This window comes from Diceros bicornis, chromosome 14 (genome assembly GCF_020826845.1).
Source record: "Diceros bicornis minor isolate mBicDic1 chromosome 14, mDicBic1.mat.cur, whole genome shotgun sequence".
In the NCBI taxonomy this organism is placed as follows: Eukaryota; Metazoa; Chordata; class Mammalia; order Perissodactyla; family Rhinocerotidae; genus Diceros; species Diceros bicornis.
In genome coordinates, this window is record NC_080753.1 from 10,758,140 (window position 1) to 10,777,828 (window position 19,689).

At 38.1% G+C, this 19,689-nt stretch overlaps 1 protein-coding gene across 17 annotated transcripts in view; it reads left to right on the forward strand.

Moving 5' to 3' along the window:
- DST (dystonin) overlaps positions 1-19,689 on the forward strand; it is a 441,352-nt gene that overhangs the window by 330,194 nt on the left and 91,469 nt on the right. For all 17 annotated transcript variants that reach the window (XM_058554118.1, XM_058554104.1, XM_058554107.1 and 14 more), the window contains 11 exons: positions 574-697; positions 4,895-5,103; positions 5,737-6,054; positions 6,547-6,713; positions 8,319-8,475; positions 9,387-9,513; positions 11,574-11,636; positions 12,232-12,473; positions 13,362-13,491; positions 16,421-16,620; positions 18,058-18,553. In XM_058554118.1, coding sequence (XP_058410101.1) covers positions 574-697; positions 4,895-5,103; positions 5,737-6,054; positions 6,547-6,713; positions 8,319-8,475; positions 9,387-9,513; positions 11,574-11,636; positions 12,232-12,473; positions 13,362-13,491; positions 16,421-16,620; positions 18,058-18,553 — 2,233 coding nt within the window. The remainder of the gene's footprint in view (positions 1-573; positions 698-4,894; positions 5,104-5,736; positions 6,055-6,546; positions 6,714-8,318; positions 8,476-9,386; positions 9,514-11,573; positions 11,637-12,231; positions 12,474-13,361; positions 13,492-16,420; positions 16,621-18,057; positions 18,554-19,689) is intronic.

Genomic DNA, 19,689 nt, shown 5'->3' on the forward strand with positions numbered 1-19,689 from the left:
ACTGTAAGGTCCCTGTGGGTAAACTTCGTGTCTGTTTGATTTTTGTGTTTTCACAAAATGTAGCAAGATTTTTTTAATTTGTTGGACGTTAAGTAACATTTATTGAATTAAGAGAAATAAATATGACTAGTGTTCAGTCAGGATCTACTGAAAGGGAAGTCCTTAATTATCTCCTGACCTAGAGTCAGAAATGGTCCCAAAGGGTTTTTGTTGTTTGTTCATTTGTTTTTGTTTTCTGGTGGTAGTGGGGGTATCGTGCAAAGCCTAGAAGGGGGTGTTAGGGGGGAACTCAGGATAAGGGTAGAGGGTTGCAGGATCAGAATCAGGCCAGTTATCATGAACATACACTTAAGGATTTCTTTCCACACTGAATTTGTGTTATCCTGAGTGGCTGATGCTTTTGCTAATGTCACTGTAATTGGCCTTGTTCTAAGAACTCTGGAGTAAGTTGATAATGACGAAAAGTTTACTCTGTCCAATTCAACTTTATTTTACTGTAAATCATTTTTTTTTTCATATTGGAAATCTATTATTTAGTCCTCCTGAGTATAATTGAAGCATTCAATCCTCCAGGCTCTGCAAGGACAGATATCAAGTCAGCAGGTTGCTGTAGAGAAACTGAAAAAAACAGCTGAAGTGCTTTTGGATGCCAGGGGATCTTTACTTCCAGCCAAGAATGATATCCAGAAAACACTGGGTGAGTGATCATTTCCTTGTTTCCTGTGTCACAGCTAAATTCTAAATGAAGGCATAGACAGAAAACGTTCACTGGTGTATAGTGTGTTACTTCTGTCTTTTCACTGTGAAATGGTGCCTCTCAACCCAGAAGAAGGCATGCCTTCTTTGACAGGTGTATTAGAATCTTGGGAGAGAGGGCTGTGTCGTTTCAGAAGAGTATATTTAAATTTTAATTTAATACTTTGACAGTGTAACAAACGCTCCTTATTTATGTAATATTTACTGCAGAAAGTAGAACTTAAGATTCATGTGGTTGATTGAACTGAGCAGAGCTAGACTCTCAACCTGTGGCCAAAATAGACTCTCTGAGGGGCCAGCCCAGTGGCGTAGTGGTCAAGTTCACGGGCTACACTTAGGCGGCCCAGGTTTTGTGGGTTCGAGTCCCAGGTGCAGACCTACACACCGCTTATCCAGCGATGTTGTGGTGGTGTCCCACACACAAAATAGAGGAAGATTGGCACAGATGTTAGCTCAGCGACAATCTTCCTCAGGCAAAAAGAGGGAGAGTGGCAATAGGTGTTAGCTTGGAGCCAGTCTTCCTCACACACACACACACACAAATTAGACTCTCTGACTTTATCAAAAGCAAGAGCATGGGTTTAAGAGGATAAGAGCCGCGCTTTAAAACAGTGTTCCCACTTCTCCATTTTCTAGAACTCTTTCGTCTCACAGGATTCTGATTAGTCCAGTTCTTTAGTGATACCAGATCCAGTCACAGTGGTGCCTTTGTGCCCTCTCACATGTGCGTGGGGCATTTCTTGAGAGAAGAGCTGTTGCTGATTGCTGTGTGTACTCACAGTATTTAGTTTACACTAAATGCACCATGGCTTATCAATAAATGTTGTTTACTGTCATATTGCATTTTTTGTTTTGACTTTGCTGCTTTTCACAATATTTAATGTGTGGTTTGAGGTGATTGTGTATCTCTGTGTGTGAAATAAAACAACTTAACACAGCAGATGATTAGACATATGTTTCACCCCAAAGAGAGCATGAATTTAAATCTGAGTAGAAATTTTAGATAAAGAGAAAGATGAAACTTGGCTCTTCTAAAGCCATTCTGTAGAAGGGAAATTTTTCATTCTTAGAGACATTGAAACTTTTTTGATCATGCACCCCATCAAGTGATGTTTAGCATGTCCCCTCATAGATGCACATATATTTATAAATTACATACACATATTACTATCTTATCAAATTATGTATAATTATGAAACACACAAAATATAAAATTTTTAAGTGGAAGATAAAAATGACTGGAAGTTCTAACATTTTGTTCTTGTACCCCATTGCACTGTCTTGACACCCCACATTGGCAACCACTGTGGTAAGGACTTGAGTGTAGGGATTTGGAGGAGTAAGAAAGACTATATGTATCTCTATTATTTAGAGAGGCATTTTGACATTTTTCCCATTGTTAATTGTACATAATTTTGCTTTTGTTTGTTTAAAATCCATATGCTGGGGCCGGCCTGGTGGCGCAAGCAGTTAAGTGCCCGCGCTCCGCTGCGGTGACCCAGGGTTTGCCGGTTCGGATCCTGGGTGCGCACCGATGCACTGCTTGTCAAGCCATGCTGTGGCAGCGTCCCATATAAAGTAGAGGAAGATGGGCATGGATATAAGCTCAGGGCCAGTCTTCCTCAGCAAAAAAAAAAAAAGAGGAGGATTGGCAGATGTTAGCTCAGGGCCGATCTTCCTCAAAAAAAATAATAATAAAATAAAATCCATATGCTATGTTATTTTAAATGATTTTTTTAGATTTTTATTTATTTATTTTTTCCCCCAAAGCCCCAGTAGATAGTTGTATGTCACAGCTGCACAGCCTTCTAGTTGCTGTATGCGGGACGCGGCCCCAGCATGGCTGGAGAAGCGGTGTGTTGGTGCGTGCCCGGGATCCGAACCCGGGCCGCCAGCAGCGGAGCGCGTGCACCCAACCGCTAAGCCACGGGGCCGGCCCCTGCTATGTTATTTTAAGACTGTAAAACTTCTCTCTGCCATAATTTTCTAGAAATATGTGAAAATATATTTAAGATACAAAGGAGTTTCTCTAAGATCTGTCTGACTTCTAAGAAAACCAAGCACTTAAATAACATTCTTATAGTAAAGTGTGTTTTGTACCTTTTTCTAAAATGATTTTTTAGTTACTAAAATCAAGAAACACTTTAGTGACAATATTTTATCACTGAGTAGTCCACAAATAAACAGAAACACTCAAAATGTGTTAATTTTATTAAAAAAGCTGACTTTGTATGGGAAATCACTCTCACCCGCCAATCACAACCTGCAATTCAGAGTCTCTGCTCTTGTGACTTGCATGCTCAGGCTCATATTTGACCCTGCTGCTTGTTTCCTCTGCTGACAGCATCTTGGTGCATATGCACATGTTCAGTGCTGTCCTCCTCCCCCATCAGCGTTCTAGGGGGCTTCGTCGTCTTTTAGTGACAAGAGTATGATTGTCTCTTTACATCATCTAAACTTAACCTCTCAATTCAGTGAAAATTTGTCAAACTGTTTTCTCATCATATAATATTAGAACAATCAAAGAGAAGTATTGTTTGTTTATATGGATTATGTTCCATGGGCCAAACACAAGCATGTAAGATATTTCATTTCTAGATAGACGTTTCAGGGCAAAATTTTCTCCTGCTGAAGCATTTGGCAATGTATCTCAGACTAAAGCATTCAGAAATAATTAGATGCTTTTCAAATTATTGATAAGTGAGAAATTGATGATTAAAAATAGATTGTTTTCCGGCTGGGGGGAGAGACGAATACATTAAAAACAGTTGTTCTTTGAACTTCTCATTGGTCTTGTTACCACGCAAAGGACCACGCAAAGGGCACAATCTCACTGTGAGACAAAAGCCAATCCGTCAAGAGGCAAGATGGTGGCAGAGAAAGAGCATTTTATTAAGCGATAAGCTAGCAAATTGGAAGATGGTGGACTAGTGTTCTAAAGAACCATCTCAAGGGGGGCACAGCATCTTGAAGCAGTTATATAGGACAGTTATAGGGACGGGAGTTAGGAATGTTAACCCTCTAATGTTACAGACTTGGAGTCACCACACCAGATAGACTCTCTGTTAGGGGTCATCACATTCCTAAGGAACTCAAAAGAACAAAGTTATCGTCTTATCACAGCTGGGAGGTACATACACAAGCAGGGGTCATAAAATCTACAGAGCAGTTAGATCTCCTAGAGGGTGCATATCCAGCTGGGTTAGTCAGTCAGAGGTCATTCAGAGTTACAGTATGGTTTCTTTTCTACAATATGGCTTCCCTCATGTCAACCTTGTGTTGAGACAGTATCAGTCTGCAGTATAGAATGGGGGATGTTAAAATATAGAGCTTTATATCGAGTGGGAACTATGCCAGAAAGTTTTTTTTTTAGCACCTTAAGTCTTTAGCATTGAAAGTAAAGTTAATCTCACCTGAGATAGATCAACCTGTTCACCTTGTTTATTTTTCCCTTTGTCTGCTATTAAACTTTGCAAATAAAATTCTATTTATGTATATTCTATAAGCATAATCACAACCTTCAAGTGACTTTTCATTGTTGTCTATTTTCTCAATACATTTGCATCTGCGGATTCCTGTGCATTTGAGTACTTTGCTTATGATGTGAAGGATGACAAAAACTTAATGTGTGTATGTGTGTATATGAGAGACAGCAAGGGAGAGAGAGATAATTTTTATATGTAAAGGTTAATTCTTGATAAATCTTTATAACTGTGTATTGTTCCTTGAGAATAGCTGGGTATGACTCTCGCCTTTTTCTATATGGTTATCAAGTATGGCTAATTTGTAATGTCAGGTTGGGAACCAATATTTATTCAAAAGATTGGCTGTTTGGACTACTTTTATTTCTCTGGGACAATTCAAATGTTTATGCATCCAAAAATCTTTCAAATGCAGCTGATGTGTATCTATTAACTATTTATTAAAAAATTCAGTTTTTTATTTTCCACTGGGATCTTTTTTTTCTTTTTTGAGGTTTTGCTGGTGTTCTGATTACACATTGTGAATTCATCATTTAGACTTTTTTTGTTTTTCCCATTTTGGTGTGAAAATTTCGTGATTCACCTTAGTGTGTTTTTGAAAAGGAATAGGGCAAAGAGAACTTTGTGGTTACCACTTCCTGATCTTTTTGGCCTAGATGACATTGTTGGGAGATACGATGATCTGTCCAAGTCTGTTAACGATCGAAATGAGAAACTCCAGATAACCCTGACCCGCTCCCTGAGCGTGCAGGACGGCCTGGACGAGATGCTGGACTGGATGGGAGGTGTGGAAAGTTCTCTGAAAGAACAAGCTCAAGTGCCCTTAAACTCTGCTGCTCTTCAGGATATCATCAGTAAAAACATTGTAAGTGACATTGTAAAAAGAAAAAAAAATAACACTTTTAGATGAAAAAACCCACTTGTTTAATAAGCTCCAGGGATGGGTAGATTTAAGATAAATTTAAGGATATAGAAAAAGAGACATTTCCTGAAAATGACTGTGGAAAGCAGTGCTTGCACAAAGACAAATGCATAAGACAAGTTTTCTGTGAAGGAGTATGGAAAGAGCTTTGTATACTTTTCCGTGAATATTATTCATTATAGAGGGCTTACACATGCCCCGGGTTCTGCCTTGTTTATCGTGGCTTCAGCCAGCTGCACATGAGGTTAATCAGATCAGTCTTCTTGTTGTCTAGCCTTTTAAAAATTAGGACCATGGGTAATCCCTAGGCTCTCTCAGATCCCAGAGGTTGCTGAGTAGCAGCTGCCTCCTGTCTCGCTCGGGCAACTTGCCAGCTGTTCTCCACTCTCCCTTGAAGAGATTTGGGGTGGGATTCCTCAAAGGACAGATCAAACTTGTCAGTCAGTCCCCACCGTTAACCTTCCTTAGTCACAGGTTGTTCAAGCTGATGTTGTTGTGAATAGTAATTTTCAAAAACTCAGTGACATTATTTGTAGACATCATTATAAAACATATGCGATATTTGGTTCATTCCAGATGCTGGAACAGGATATTGCAGGTCGTCAGGGCAGTATAAATGCCGTGAATGAGAAAGTGAAGAAATTTATGGAAACAACGGACCCATCCACCGCATCCTCACTGCAAGCCAAAATGAAGGACTTGTCTGCTCGCTTTTCAGAAGCAAGTCATAAACACAAAGAAAAACTTGCCAAAATGGAGGAGCTAAAAACCAAAGTAGAACTCTTTGAGAACCTCTCAGAAAAGCTCCAAACGTTTTTAGAAACAAAAACTCAGGCTCTTACTGAGATGGATGTGCCTGGAAAAGATGTTACTGAGTTGTCTCAGTATATGCAGGTAGGTCTTCCATAATAGTCACAAGGCTGGTCAAGTATATTAACAGTTCAGACAAGCTCAGACATTTATTGGCAGAATTGTAATTAGCCATCATCATTTTAATTGCTGATGGATTAGTAAGGATCTATGCTTTCCTCCTTTAAAAATCTCAAACCCCATCTTATCCTTGAAGCCTTTGCTCATTGATTAGAAATGAACCATCATTTCTCACACATGCACTTTCCACATATCATAGATGATTTAGGTATCTTATGTACCAGAACCCACAACGAGACAGAATGTAAAGAGTGAATTTTTAAATTAAAGTTTACTGTGTTCTCTTTCAAACAGCCTGCCTGCATGTTTATTTATATGTAGAGTACTGACTATAGGCAGGATCATTCTGTGAAATTCTGCAGAGAGCCATTCTGGCCCCATACATACCTCTTGATGGAATCCCATTTGAAGATCTAGCAATGTCTTATATTGATTGAATATCTGAATGCTTTGTAGGAATCAACTTCTGAATTCTTAGAACACAAGAAAGATCTTGAAGTTTTGCACAGTCTCTTGAAGGAGATATCCAGCCATGGCTTGCCAGGCGATAAGGCTCTGGTTTTTGAAAAAACAAATAATTTGTCAAAGAAATTCAAGGAAACGGAGGATACCATCAAAGAAAAGTAAGCATCGCTTAAGAAACTGGATTTTATTCTACTTGATAACTGATTAGAATGAATTATTTTTATTTACTTATATAGATACATAAAATTTTGAAAACTTGAGAATAAGCATAGGGCTACTTTATAAGTGCTTTTACATTGATTATTTTTTTTGCTATTAACATGAAGTATATTTTTGTTAAAATATTTAGGAGAGAAATTCAATACTTCTTACATAAAAATAGAAGGCACTATGTAAGAAAAAATGGTGGTGGTAGTGTATTACTGAAAATAATCTGAGCTCGCTATAGTCTCTGACGCCTTTGGTAAATACCACATTTTTATTTGCAAAGGCAGAAATGACTTTGAAAGATAGCTGGTGGTTTATTGCTTTCTGGGCTCAATTCAGAAGCTTTGTGCAAATTCAGTATAGTTCTTCATGGCCTTTTTTTTTGTAAAATAGTTTACTTTTTAAAGAGTTGTAGATAAGACATGACCCCATGAACAAACAAGATAAGAAACAAGAGAATGAACCTAAGTTGAGCTAAAAAGCTGTGCAACGATAAGCCTTGTGACTGAACTTTTATATTTCTGATCTCATGTTAGGTTAGAATATACACCTGGTTTTGCTCAAGTTTATACAAAAGGCCCGAAAAAGATAGAAAACAGTTATTTCTCTTTCAACTATTCTTTATTTCTTCAGAATTCTCCGCCTAAAAGTTTTGAGTGCTGTCTGTACTAACAGAGCTATATTTTCATCTTGTCATATGATATTTAATTCACATTGCACAGAAGAAATATTCTTGATTTTCCTCGGTAAACACTAGGTTGTTTCTTCTTTCAAATGGGTCCAATTGTAAAACCATGTAGTCATCAGTAGTTAGTCCAGCTGCGGGGACTCTTACATGCCAGTATTCCACACACTTGCACATGTGCATGTGTCATCTGTGTACCTGATGTGACTGTCCTCACAGCTGTTCCTGTGCTGGGCATGTGCTCTCCCTCCAGGTGCTGAGTGTCCAGAAAGATCCATGTAGTTCACCGTGGAGCTTCCTGAGTGTCTATCGGGGAGGCACTCGTTAAAACTCTTCAGTCCCTAGGTCTCACCTCGTTTTTGGTGGCTGAAATCTGTGCTTGGTAAAGCACTCAGTTGATCCATCCGCTAAAGTGACTGTAGTAAAGGCAGAAACCACTAGATGGCGTCATGTTTTCCCCATATCAGTGATTTGTAAATGTTTCCCTTCTGGGTCTGTGCCTGCTGGCATTAAGCACCATATAAAGTGGACAGATCAAAGCTCACTGAATCTAAATAATGTTAAAACTGTTTATATAGCCTCAGAGTTTATGTAGCCTTGTAGAGTGCCATTACATATGGGTTACACGTATCTTTACTGCTCCTATCTTTATCTATGGACCTTGCCTCTGAGGAATAGACAAATAGTTATTTAGTTGATTTCACTTGCCACCTGTGAAACCTTTCCTCTTGTATCAAAGAGTTAGAGTGTGCGTGGGGGAAGCATTCCCTTAATATTAAGCCTGATATGGGGATGATTATTGATTAGTAATTAGTCCTTTGGAGCATCTCCTTTCTGTGGCTTAAATTCTTCAATGATTTTTGTTATCCAGGAAAGAAGCTGTATCTTCTTGTCAAGAACAGATGGATACTTTCCAAGTCCTTGTTAAATCCTTAAAGTCATGGATAAAAGAAACAACGGAAAGCGTTCTCATCATGCAGCCTTCTTTTGGTGCAGAGGATTTAAGAAAATCTTTGGAAGAAACTAAGGTGAATCATTGTATCTAATCCTAATTTCTCATTTGCCTGAGAGGTTAGAAGACTAATAGTGGTTTCCTTTTATCTAATATTACATAAGTTAAATCCTCATGTATGTGCAGTATATTTTGGTGATATTTGGAAATCATGACATAGGGTTAATGGATCCTTTTGAGGAAGGACACAAACTTTCAGTTAATTTGCTTTTTTTTTTAAGAAACATATTAGTGAGTTGCTGACTGTTCTCAGATTTCCTTCCCCACCAAATCTCTACTTAGTTTCAATTATTTTTTCGTACCATTTCTCATAATTTTAAATAAAAGATCCTTCTCTTCAGCTCAGCATTTTACTCAAGCATGGATATATTACTAGAACCAGTATTTGAAGACAGAAGCTATTTGAATCTCTAATACAAATAGTATACAAGTCCTCTGACTCAAGTCATAAAACCTATGACCAGTTATGGCAATTCTTCCACTCAATTTGTGGAGGTGTGTGTTTTTAAAAAGTCATTGAAATTTTGATGATTAAAAGTCACTATTAATGGAATTCTGAATTCCCATTTTTTTTTATTATTTCTAATACATTTCTTCTTGTAACTTGGCTGTTACCAAGTACAGTTTTCCAGACTTACAGTTGACAGTTAATTTGGAACCCAAGGCAGCTAGGAATAGTTTGACTTCCACCGTGGCTAGGAGCAGAATGCAGGATGGATGGTACCCCACTTCTCACTGCTAACAGTGTTAACAGACACCTGGGCTGTTGGAACAAATAGGGATGGTGCCTTTTTCTTCCATCCGCTCCCCCACAAATCAGGAGCCACAATCATCATTGTTTTAAGATCTGTTTAAGAAATTGAATTATAATGTGTAACTTTGAAAATATTGGGAAGACTGAAAAATAATGTGTTTTTGTATCTTAAGAAATTACAAGAAAAGTGGAGTTTGAAAACACAAGAGATTCAGAAAGTAAACAACAGTGGGATCTCACTATGTAACCTAATAAGTGCTGTGACCACTCCTGCAAAGGCAATAGCAGCAGTTAAATCAGGTATGTGCTTTATTTACGCTCATAGCAAAAACCATCAGAATTGGATCCACCCATGTTAGCTTTATTTGTGTGTGTTTTTTTAAATTAATGCATAAAATAACCTCAGAAATATGAAGGGAAAGTGACAAGAAAGATGGTATCTATTAACACACCAAAAGCTGCCATGGAAAAGTATCTGTACTAGTTAAATTTCAGATCCCTCTTACTTTCATTTTATTAAAGACTATAGTTAAGATGTAGCCAAACTAATATGTAAGAATAAGGAGCATTATAGTAAGGAAGGGGAAAGATCAGATTCCAAATGTGTTTGGTTTTTACCTTAATTAATGGAGATGTTGAAATTCCATTTGAAATATCTGATAAAGAAATGAGTCTTGTCTCCTGGGGAAGAAGTGAGAGAAGAAAACAGGTTCTTTTCTATAGAGCGGATGTCTCGTGTTTTAGTCCCATCTAGTTTATTCCTTGTACTGTTCCCAAAGAAAACAATTATATAGGATGTTCGCCAGCATATCCAAATCACAATCTTAATCATGGTTGAGCCACAAGGGAGAGTCACGTATAAATAATGATTCCAAAGTTAGGTTGTGGATATAGTTGTAAGTTCAAAACATATTTATATTGTTGTCAATATCAGGTTTTTAAAAAACAAATTCAAGAATAGACAGAAGGCACATCTCATATGTTCATTCTGAGGGTGTCTGAGTGTCCTCTGTGGCTTATCTGTTCTGCCCAGCCCCCCAGCTGCCCCTATTGTGAGACTGATGTTCCAGCTGGGCCTCTCTCAACCACCCATTCATTCCGCTCTATTAATCCCATTTCAGGGAGTACTCATTCTGTCAATGGTGTGATGATCTCTCTCCTCTCCTAATCAGATTTCATGAAATGTCAAGTTTTTTGTTTTTTTTTTTTTAAGAAAAGGAATTCTATTGTGTTTTATTTTAGTTCTTGGTGTCCACTTTATATTTGCAATAAGTAAAAAGTATTTTTTTCCTCGTTTTTCTAACTACCAAGCATGGTAGGAATTAATCTTGAGTATCTTCAGGATATTTTCACTTCCATCTGAAATGCCATTGTGTGTGTGTGTGTTTTTTTTTAAAGGGACAAAACTTAGATTAAGAATCAGATATTGAATTGTTTTTGTTTGCTTAGACTTATTTGGTTGATTCAGGGAAATGTCTTTGTGTTTTGGATTGGGAGCCAGTGCATACTAACATGAGAAAGTCTAACTGATTTTTTAATATTCTGATTATGACAAAGGCAATGCTAGATGTTTACATAATTAAAGAGAAATAGTCGTTACTACTCACTGAGTGGTTCCTATTGACTAGACAATAGTTTAACTGTCTTTAATTCCCACAGTGGTCTCGCAAGATAGGTATTATTGTCCTCATCAGTTTGGTGGGGTGGTGATTAATTTATCCAGTCACACAGCTGGTAATTAGTGGGGCTGGGGTTTAAATTAAGTGAGTCATATACCAAAGCCAGGCTCTTCTATCCATTGGGCTCTCCTCTCTCTGTGTTGACCTGATGTGGGTTTAGTAATAGGGTTTTTTTTTTTTTTTCACTTTTAACTTTCCTTTCATGTCTTCTTACATCCTTCTGCCTCCATTAAACCCATGATAACGCTGTGTAACTACACCAGACAATTTTGTCTGTCAGTCATTTATGCTCGTGCCACGCACTTACATATTGGGCCCCTTCTGAGCTTCAGAGACTTTATCACTAAAATAACTTTAACAATAAAGCAACTTTATCACAAAACTGTTTTATAAATTAATATTTAATGAGTGATGTATATAATCTAAATTTACTGAAACTTTAGTGTTTGTGATTGTGTTACTACTTAAAGAATAAATTTTATATAGAAGAGAGGATATAGCTTGATCCTTAAATTTTGGACCTTCATTTGATTTTGAAATTGAATCAATATTTTACATTTTCAAATAGTAATAACATGTTTACATGATTACTGTTTACGGGGCTTGATTTAATCCCATCTACTATAATGTATAGAAATACTATGGAAATCTCTGATTACTTCAGTGTTAACATTTTTGCAGGTGGAGTAATATTAAATGGTGAAGGAACAGCCACAGATACTCAGGAAATTTTGGCAAATAAAGGTAAATAGTAACTTGAGGTGCTTAGTGATTAAAGTAACTTGGCTATTTATTTTTTTGAGAGAATATCTTTCTAGAGATAAACAGTAGGTATATATTGAAATTTCAAGTTTGAATTAAAATGGTATTAATATAGTAATCACATTCTCCATAAATATATTAATATGACATTTTATATAATTTTGTTCATCTGAAATTAGTAAAATCCAGTAGTTCAGTTTGGCATTTGGTTATGTTTCCTTCTTTTTGGTTAATTTGAGATATTTTGTCATTTGGGATAACATTATTTGGGCTATTTTTTTGAGTTTGATGCCTGAAGAATTATTAACTAACATTTCATGGTTTTGTTTTTTTATTCCATTTAAGATATATCTATTTCATTTCACTTGTGTTATGCAATGTTCCTAAATTATTTGTCATTAAATAGCATTATAAGATGATCTAACCTTTTAGTTTTAAAAATTCTATGACTTTATCATAGTAGGCTTAATATTGACAAAATAGAAGGGAATATCATGTAAAGCAAACTTTTATTTCCAGAGCTGTACTCTAAACACACTGAAAATGTGTCAGTAAAATTTTTTTTTCTTACTCTTAGGATTAACATCCATTAAAAAGGAGATGACTGACATAAGCCATGGTTATGAAGATCTTGGCCTCTTGCTTAAGGACAAAATAGCTGAACTGAATACTAAACTCACCAAATTAGAGAAGGCTCAGGAAGAATCCAGTGCAATGATGTTGTGGCTAGAAAAGATGAACGAAACGGCAACAACATGGCATCAGGCACCCACACCGACAGACACTGAAGCTGTCAAGATGCAAGTTGAGCAGAATAAGGTATCTTCTGTGGGTCCATTTACTGAAGACGTGAAAGAGAACAGATGAGCATTCAGAGCTGAGCCCTGGTGGTCAGGAGCCTGTTCTGATTTCTAGCTCTATACCCATCAGCAAATAATTTGCCAGTTTTGTTTATGTGCCTTTCTCTAGAGATTGATGATAATACTCACCTATTTTTTGCATGCAGACCTGATAAAGTTGAGTGAACTATTGGACGTAAGCAACTTTGCCACCTTTAAATCAGTTTAAGTCTGAGATTTTAACAAGTCAACTACTGGAAAAGATTTATTTAAGGCTAAGTGTATTAGGGATCTGGTCTGTCTAGTATAAAATAGGGTAGCTCATGCCCTCCCTTTCTTTAATAGATGATATTTCTTTCTACAACTGTCATGGTTGGGAAAATGGTTTTACATTGTGACAATGATGGTAAAAATGTCTACAAATTGCTAACCTGTATTTGAACTCTATAATGTGTTGTCTGGAAAAGTGCTTAGTCACTAGTAGATTCTCATATCTGGCAGCCTTTGTCAAGACTGATTTTCTTATTAATTATAGTCTTATTAATGTCATCCTTCTTTTTTCCAAAGGGATTTGTTTGAGAATAATATGAAATTCTTCCTAGGTAATAGTGGTGATGAGAGTCATTATCTCCATAGTTATAGTATTCCTCTTTGGGATTCTTTTATCAGATGTTGAAGATTAGTTAAGGAGAGGAAGAGAAAATAATTAACTGCTGAATCCAGGCTCCTCACCCACTTCAGCGTTTAACAGTGGATTTTTTCCTCTTTTGGTCCTGCTAGAGAAAAAAATGCTCTATCATAAATGTGTCTTTGTCTTTTGATGTTGACATACTTTAATGTAGTTACTTTACTTTTTTTCCCTTGTTAGTCATTTGAGGCAGAACTGAAGCAAAATGTAAACAAAGTGCAGGAGTTGAAAGACAAACTGACAGAGCTGTTGGAGGAGAACCCGGATACTCCGGAGGCCCCCAAATGGAAACAGATGTTGACAGAAATAGGTATGTTACAATTTCTCACACCAGAGTCCGTGAACAGAAGCGCCATCATTTCTTAAAATCATAATCTTTATCAGAAAACATTTATCCAACAGCCTCGCTTATTTCTGGATTTGCTTCATGTTTGGAATCTATTTCTGTGTATAAAAAAGTGTCATTTCAAATTGTATTGTGCTGAGACTTGGCATGTCTTTTGTTTTTCTTGCTAAACACAGTGACTCAATTTATTTTTATGAAGATAGATACTAGTTAATAAAATGCTGTGCATTGAGTAACATTGTTTTCATTATTTTTATTTTTTACTAGCTTTTTGGTGCTTCTAATTTTTTTATGCTTGGGTATATTTCAGTTTAAATATTCCTTTTCATTTATTTGTCTGGAAAAGGTAGGCTTCCCTCTCCTTCACGGAGTTACTTCTGGGGCTCCTCCAGCTCCATGCTTTACGCTCTTCTTCTCTTCCCCAACCAGTATTAAAAAGTAGCTCACCACAGAAGTCTGGTGGTTTGGGTTTTTATCCTGAGTTATCCCATATCCCAATCCTATCCCTGTACACACTGTTCCTCATAGGTACAGAATTTTCTTCAAAAGCCCTGTTATCTTATCACCCCTTTTCATTATTATAATGATATGGAAAAGGCGTGTAAGACGATGATAATAGTTTTCCCTACTTCATGGTATTGTTTGGTGAATTCAGCGAGCCAGTGTGTGTACAGCTTGGACGAACAGTACCTGGCACATAGTACTTGCTGTGTGTTTCCTATAATTATAATAAGAGTTATTTTACTTTGAATTATTCTATTTTGTTTAGCTAAATATTGTCCTTTCTTTACAGTCAGATGTGCTGTGATAAATTTAGAAATCTGTAAGTGTATTTTAGTTTGAAAAAGGTAATCCTAAGGGATCTTAATGTTCAAAGGTATATTTAATCCAATTAGAGAGACTCCCATTGCACTGTAATTAATTTGTCCCTAATTCAGTGGTTTTCACCTGAGATATTAGAATTACTTGGAGGAATATTATGAAGACATTTTAGAACAGGGGTAGGAATGAGGAATGTGTATTTCAAAAAAACTTCTGATGAGATTTTTTTTTTTATGTGAGGAAGATCAGCCCTGTGCTAACATCTGTGAATCCTCCTCTTTTTTTGCTGAGGAATACTAGCCCTGGGCTAACATCCGTGCCCATCTTCCTCCACTTTATATGAGACGCCGCCACAGCATGGCTTGCCAAGCGGTGCATCGGTGCGCGCCCAGGATCCGAACTGGCGAGCCCCAGGCTGCCGTAGCGCAGCGCGTGCACTTAACCACTTGTGCCACCAGGCCGGCCCCCCTGATAAGATTTTGATATTTCTCCCTCTCAATTTATTGCTTTGATTGCGTTATTTTGTCATCAGATGTGTTTGACTAGAACATTCGATAAGGTTTCAGGGATTGGGTTCTGTTGAAGTCAGCCCTTAGTGTATTGTGCTAAGTGAAAAGAATCTATCGGATCAACCAATCACACCCATCAGTGAATGTTGAGTGACCAGTGTGCTCAAATGCTGGTCAGTAGCGCTTGGCTTCAGGGAGCATGTTGGCGTGAGGGTGGGGAGAGCAGGAAAGGATTCCTGGCAGAGGGTGAGATCCAGTGGAGTTGTGAAGAGAAGGTAGGAGTAGAGATGTCAGGTATGGGGCCTGTATGAGCTAAAGCCTGTTTGGATGATAATGGTAAGATCAGCAGAGGTAGATTAGAGGATTCATTTCAGAGTGCAAACCCTCTTAGGGCCAGTTGACAGGAGGCCCTGAATGTCAAGCAGAAGTCTTCAGATTTTATCATCTAGGTGGTGAGCAGTTAGTTATTGAAGGATTTGAGCAGGGGAGTGACCTACTTAAAAGTGATTTTTTTTAGGGAAATTATGTTGGAATCAAATGGATTGCAGCTGAGAAACACTAATAACAGGGAAACCGGTCAGAAGACTGGTAGTCTAGGTCTGTGGTTCTCAAAAGGGTGCTCCCGGGAGCCATACCTGGGAACTTGTTAGAAATGCAAAATTTCAGGCCCCACTTCAGACCTACTGAATCAGTAACTCTGGGGTTGGGGCCCAGCAGCCTGTGTTAACACTCCCTCCAGGTGATTCTAATGCAGCTAAAGTTTGAGAACCATTGGTCTAGGCAAACCATGATGAGGACCAAAATGGAGTTAGGACATTGGGAATATAAAGGATGGGTTTAAGGTTTTATGATCAAGGTTGTAGGAGAGTTAGGAGAGTCATGCAAGAACATTATGGATTATTACATCTCAGTGACATGGGAGAGAGAATAACTTTTGAACAAAATCTAAAAGTCAAAAAAATACCCCAGTTTTGATAGGAATATAATGTTTTATTTTTTAATGTGGAGTTTAAAGGGTTCGTGAGATTTCCTAGTGTAACTTTCAAGCAGCTGGTTGCTAATGTGGGATTTGAATAGAAGAGAATGATTGGGCATAGATATACAAATTTGACAGTCATTTGCCTAGAACTGATCATTGAAGATTTGATATTAAAGAAAAGGATTAATGTTTATTGTTCTAGTAGGTCAGATATAGTTGAATTAACAGACTCTATAGGACTTCTAGAAGGAATGAGGGATCTCAGGATCCTGGTTGCTTTAAAGAATATTCCATATTCTACATTATCTTCTAAAATCAGATTCAGATGTATTTTTCTTATACGTCACTTGACACACAACCATCAGGACCATAAAATCTGTAGCATTAAATTAACAATCTTAGGTTACCAATTAACTCTCTTAGGTTAGACTTGAATAAACTACGTAAGAAGAGTCATAATGGTGGAATGATAGCCATAATATTATATATCATTTTGAGTCATATCCTGTAGTCTTCATAGATATAGTCACAGTAAAGGTATAAAAATCGAACATCAGTTTCACTCTTTATCTTCTTCTTTTAGATTCTAGGTGGGAAGAACTCAATCAATTAACAGTTGATAGACAACAGAAATTAGAAGAATCTTCCAGTAATCTGACCCAGTTCCAGACTGTAGAGGCTCAGTTAAGACAGTGGCTTGTGGAAAAAGAACTGATGGTCAGTGTTCTTGGGCCCTTGTCAATTGACCCAAACATGCTGAACACACAAAGGCAGCAGGTGCAGGTGAGTATTCCTTGACTTAACAAGACAGGTGTTTTCATGACGAATACATTAGCATTGGACGGTATGTGCTTTAACTGCCTTGGAGTGTGTTTGTAATGTCTCCGATGTCCAGAAGATGCTGTCCTGAGGTTAGTGGGAAACCCCCTGGAGAAGTAAAGCTGTGAGGTATCCCAGAGTAGCCTCCTGAGCCTACCCAGTGGGTCAAGTCCCTGGATCATCTCAGTCCTATCGTGGTTTGTGCAGACCCTGTTAAAAAGGGCCTTCTTTGAAGTATTACCATGATCATATAAATAGTAACATTTTTATGAGAAGCTAGTATATGCTTTTTATTGTTTAGAAATTACTCCTTTGAGGTTTTATTTATTTTGATTGTGGTAGGAGATAATGAAACTTGTAAAACTCATGCAGTACAGCCCTGAGGGGGAAGAGACAGAATAAGAAGAGGAGAAGGAATAAGGGGAGCAGAGAGGGAACCTTGAAACCCAGTGGGTTAGTTAGACTAGTCTGATTCTAAGCGGACAAATCCACAATGGGAAAAGAAATCCATACAATTTAAGTCAGATGTCAGAGCGGAAGCTCCGTGGTGGTTTTAGTTAGCTTTATTTCTGTGTGAGTGGTGGTATTAGAGCAGGGAGACTGGTCCTGTGCTCTGAAAATACGAATCAGTAGTTTAGAGTCACATGTCCTGGTTCATGTATGTTCTTAATCTGAAGAGAATGAAAACAAAAGGTATGAATAAACATTTGGGTAAAAATAATTGCCCCTAGTCTTGGTGGTCTCCCAGAGAGAATAAAATATTGGACTAAAAGAAGGACGTTTTTGGATCATTCATTTTATAATGCGAGCCAGTATTGAGCCTGCACGTTCCGAGCAACATGATTTATTAGCTAAAATCTTTATAATAAAGACTATGAACGTCAATAAATCTTAAGTTAAAAAAAAGAACCTTTGTAAATCAATGCACTTTGAGTTAATGTATTCTAACACTGTTGTCACTGTGCATTTCCTTTGGTGTAAAATGCTGTAGAATATTTTAGAAATCCTACAAAGAGAGAAATGCAAGTAGGAAAAAACAAATGTGGTGTTACTGTGATGTGAACTTGTCCAATAGCAGTGTTTTCCTTTGTATATGAAAAATTATACGTGAATTGTTGTTCGTTTTGCCCAGACTACCAAAAATATTTATTCTCTTCTTTTTCCCCTTCGGGGGATGTTATTTTAGACAAAGTGTTATCTCTGTGAAGCACCATTGCTCTTTGGATTAATTTAAGATGATTGCTCTGCCCTGGAAATAAAAGCTAGGAAAGCAGGAACAAAAACAAGCAAGAGATAAATAAGTGCCGTTTCTGTCTGTTTAGAAACTTAAAGCTGTGTGTTCTGTAATTAATTATCCGATAATTTGTGCGTTTATTTACCCTCGTTACCTCTTTGCCTTAGATTCTGCTACAAGAATTTGATACCCGGAAACCCCAGTACGAGCAGCTGAGAGCAGCTGGTCAAGGCATTCTGAGCAGGCCTGGGGAGCACCCTTCCTTCCATGGGATTGTGAAGGAGCAGCTGGCGGCCGTGACTCAAAAATGGGACAGCCTCACAGGACAACTGAGTGACAGATGTGACTGGATCGACCAAGCCATTGTTAAAAGCACTCAGTATCAAAGCCTGCTGAGGAGCCTCACCGATAAACTGAGTGACCTGGACAGACAGCTCAGCAGCAGTGTGGCCGGGGGCTCACACCCCGATGCCATGACCCAGCAGCTGGAAACAGCTCAGAAGATGAAGCAGGAGATAGAGCGGGAGACGAGGCAGATCCGAGTGGCCCAGGCACTCTGTGAGGAGCTGTCAGCACTGGTGAAGGAAGAGTACTTGAAAGCAGAACTTAGCAGGCAGCTGGAAGCCATCTTAAAATTATCGAAGGATATTGAACAGAAAGCAGGTGTGTCTGTCTTCTGTATTTCCTGGAAATAGAGATCCTGTATTGCCTATTTCCAAACTATTGCCGGGAATCCAGGACCCTACAGAGAATCTGCCCCCATTGAGGGCAGAAATGAAGAGGGGGCCCTCCCAGGAGAGCAGAGGGCAGTGGTGTTCATGTGCGCACGCGGTGTTAGGCTAATTCTGCACAGATAGGAGAGAGACGGTCCGTGGGCAAAATCCACTCAATGAGGGCCCATTAAAATTTCCAGGTGTTCCAAATTGGTTTTTAAAAGATGTCAGTGTTTTTGCTCTGTGACAGCCTTATTGCACCAGAAAAATAGATGTAAACAGTTATTAAAAAGGCTTTGCATCATTTTCTCATCTGCAGTTACTCTGTCTGCTTCTGTCATAGAAAGGTTTTCTAGAGAAATGTGTGAAAGAGGAGCATTTGGTACTTGCCTCTCTCACCTACTCTGGCCATAATTTGGTGACGGATGTGCCACTGTTGGTCACAGGCAGTAGCAGTGAGTTATTGGACTTCAGAAGGGCCGGCCAAGGACGAGGACGTTTGGCTGCTGAGTTTATTCTATTTGGAAAGTATCACTAGGTGCCTTGCCCCTGGTCAATACTCAGTTTATGTTTTTTAATTGATTGGATTTGTTTACTGATCATAGCAACCATTTCAGTCTTACTCCTTTATTTTGACATGATATCGGTAATAAATATTAGCTATTATGATTACTCTTAGGAACACTTCTATGTGACAGGCATTAAGCTGAGAACTTTACACGCACTGTCATTTTATTGCCACAACAGCTTCTATTAATGTTGCCAATTTATGTTTGGAGAAATGAGGCTTAGAGGTTTAATCGTTGCCCAGGGTCTTCCAGCTCTTGAGGGGTTGAACCAGGATCCAAACCCATGTAGATCCTTTGTGCTATATTACACTGCCTCCATGATATATAAAAATCATAGAAGTGGAAAAGTCACATTTGATAAGAAATGGATTATTTATCAGCATAACCTAGAACTTTGAACAGCTGTCGCTTCCCCGCACCAGAATACAGATAATTCTGGCATCCAGCCTTGTCTCTGTTCTTGCTGTGGTGCCTGCCTCTTGCTCCTTTTTCCCCTTTTGTCAATAACTTCAGCTCT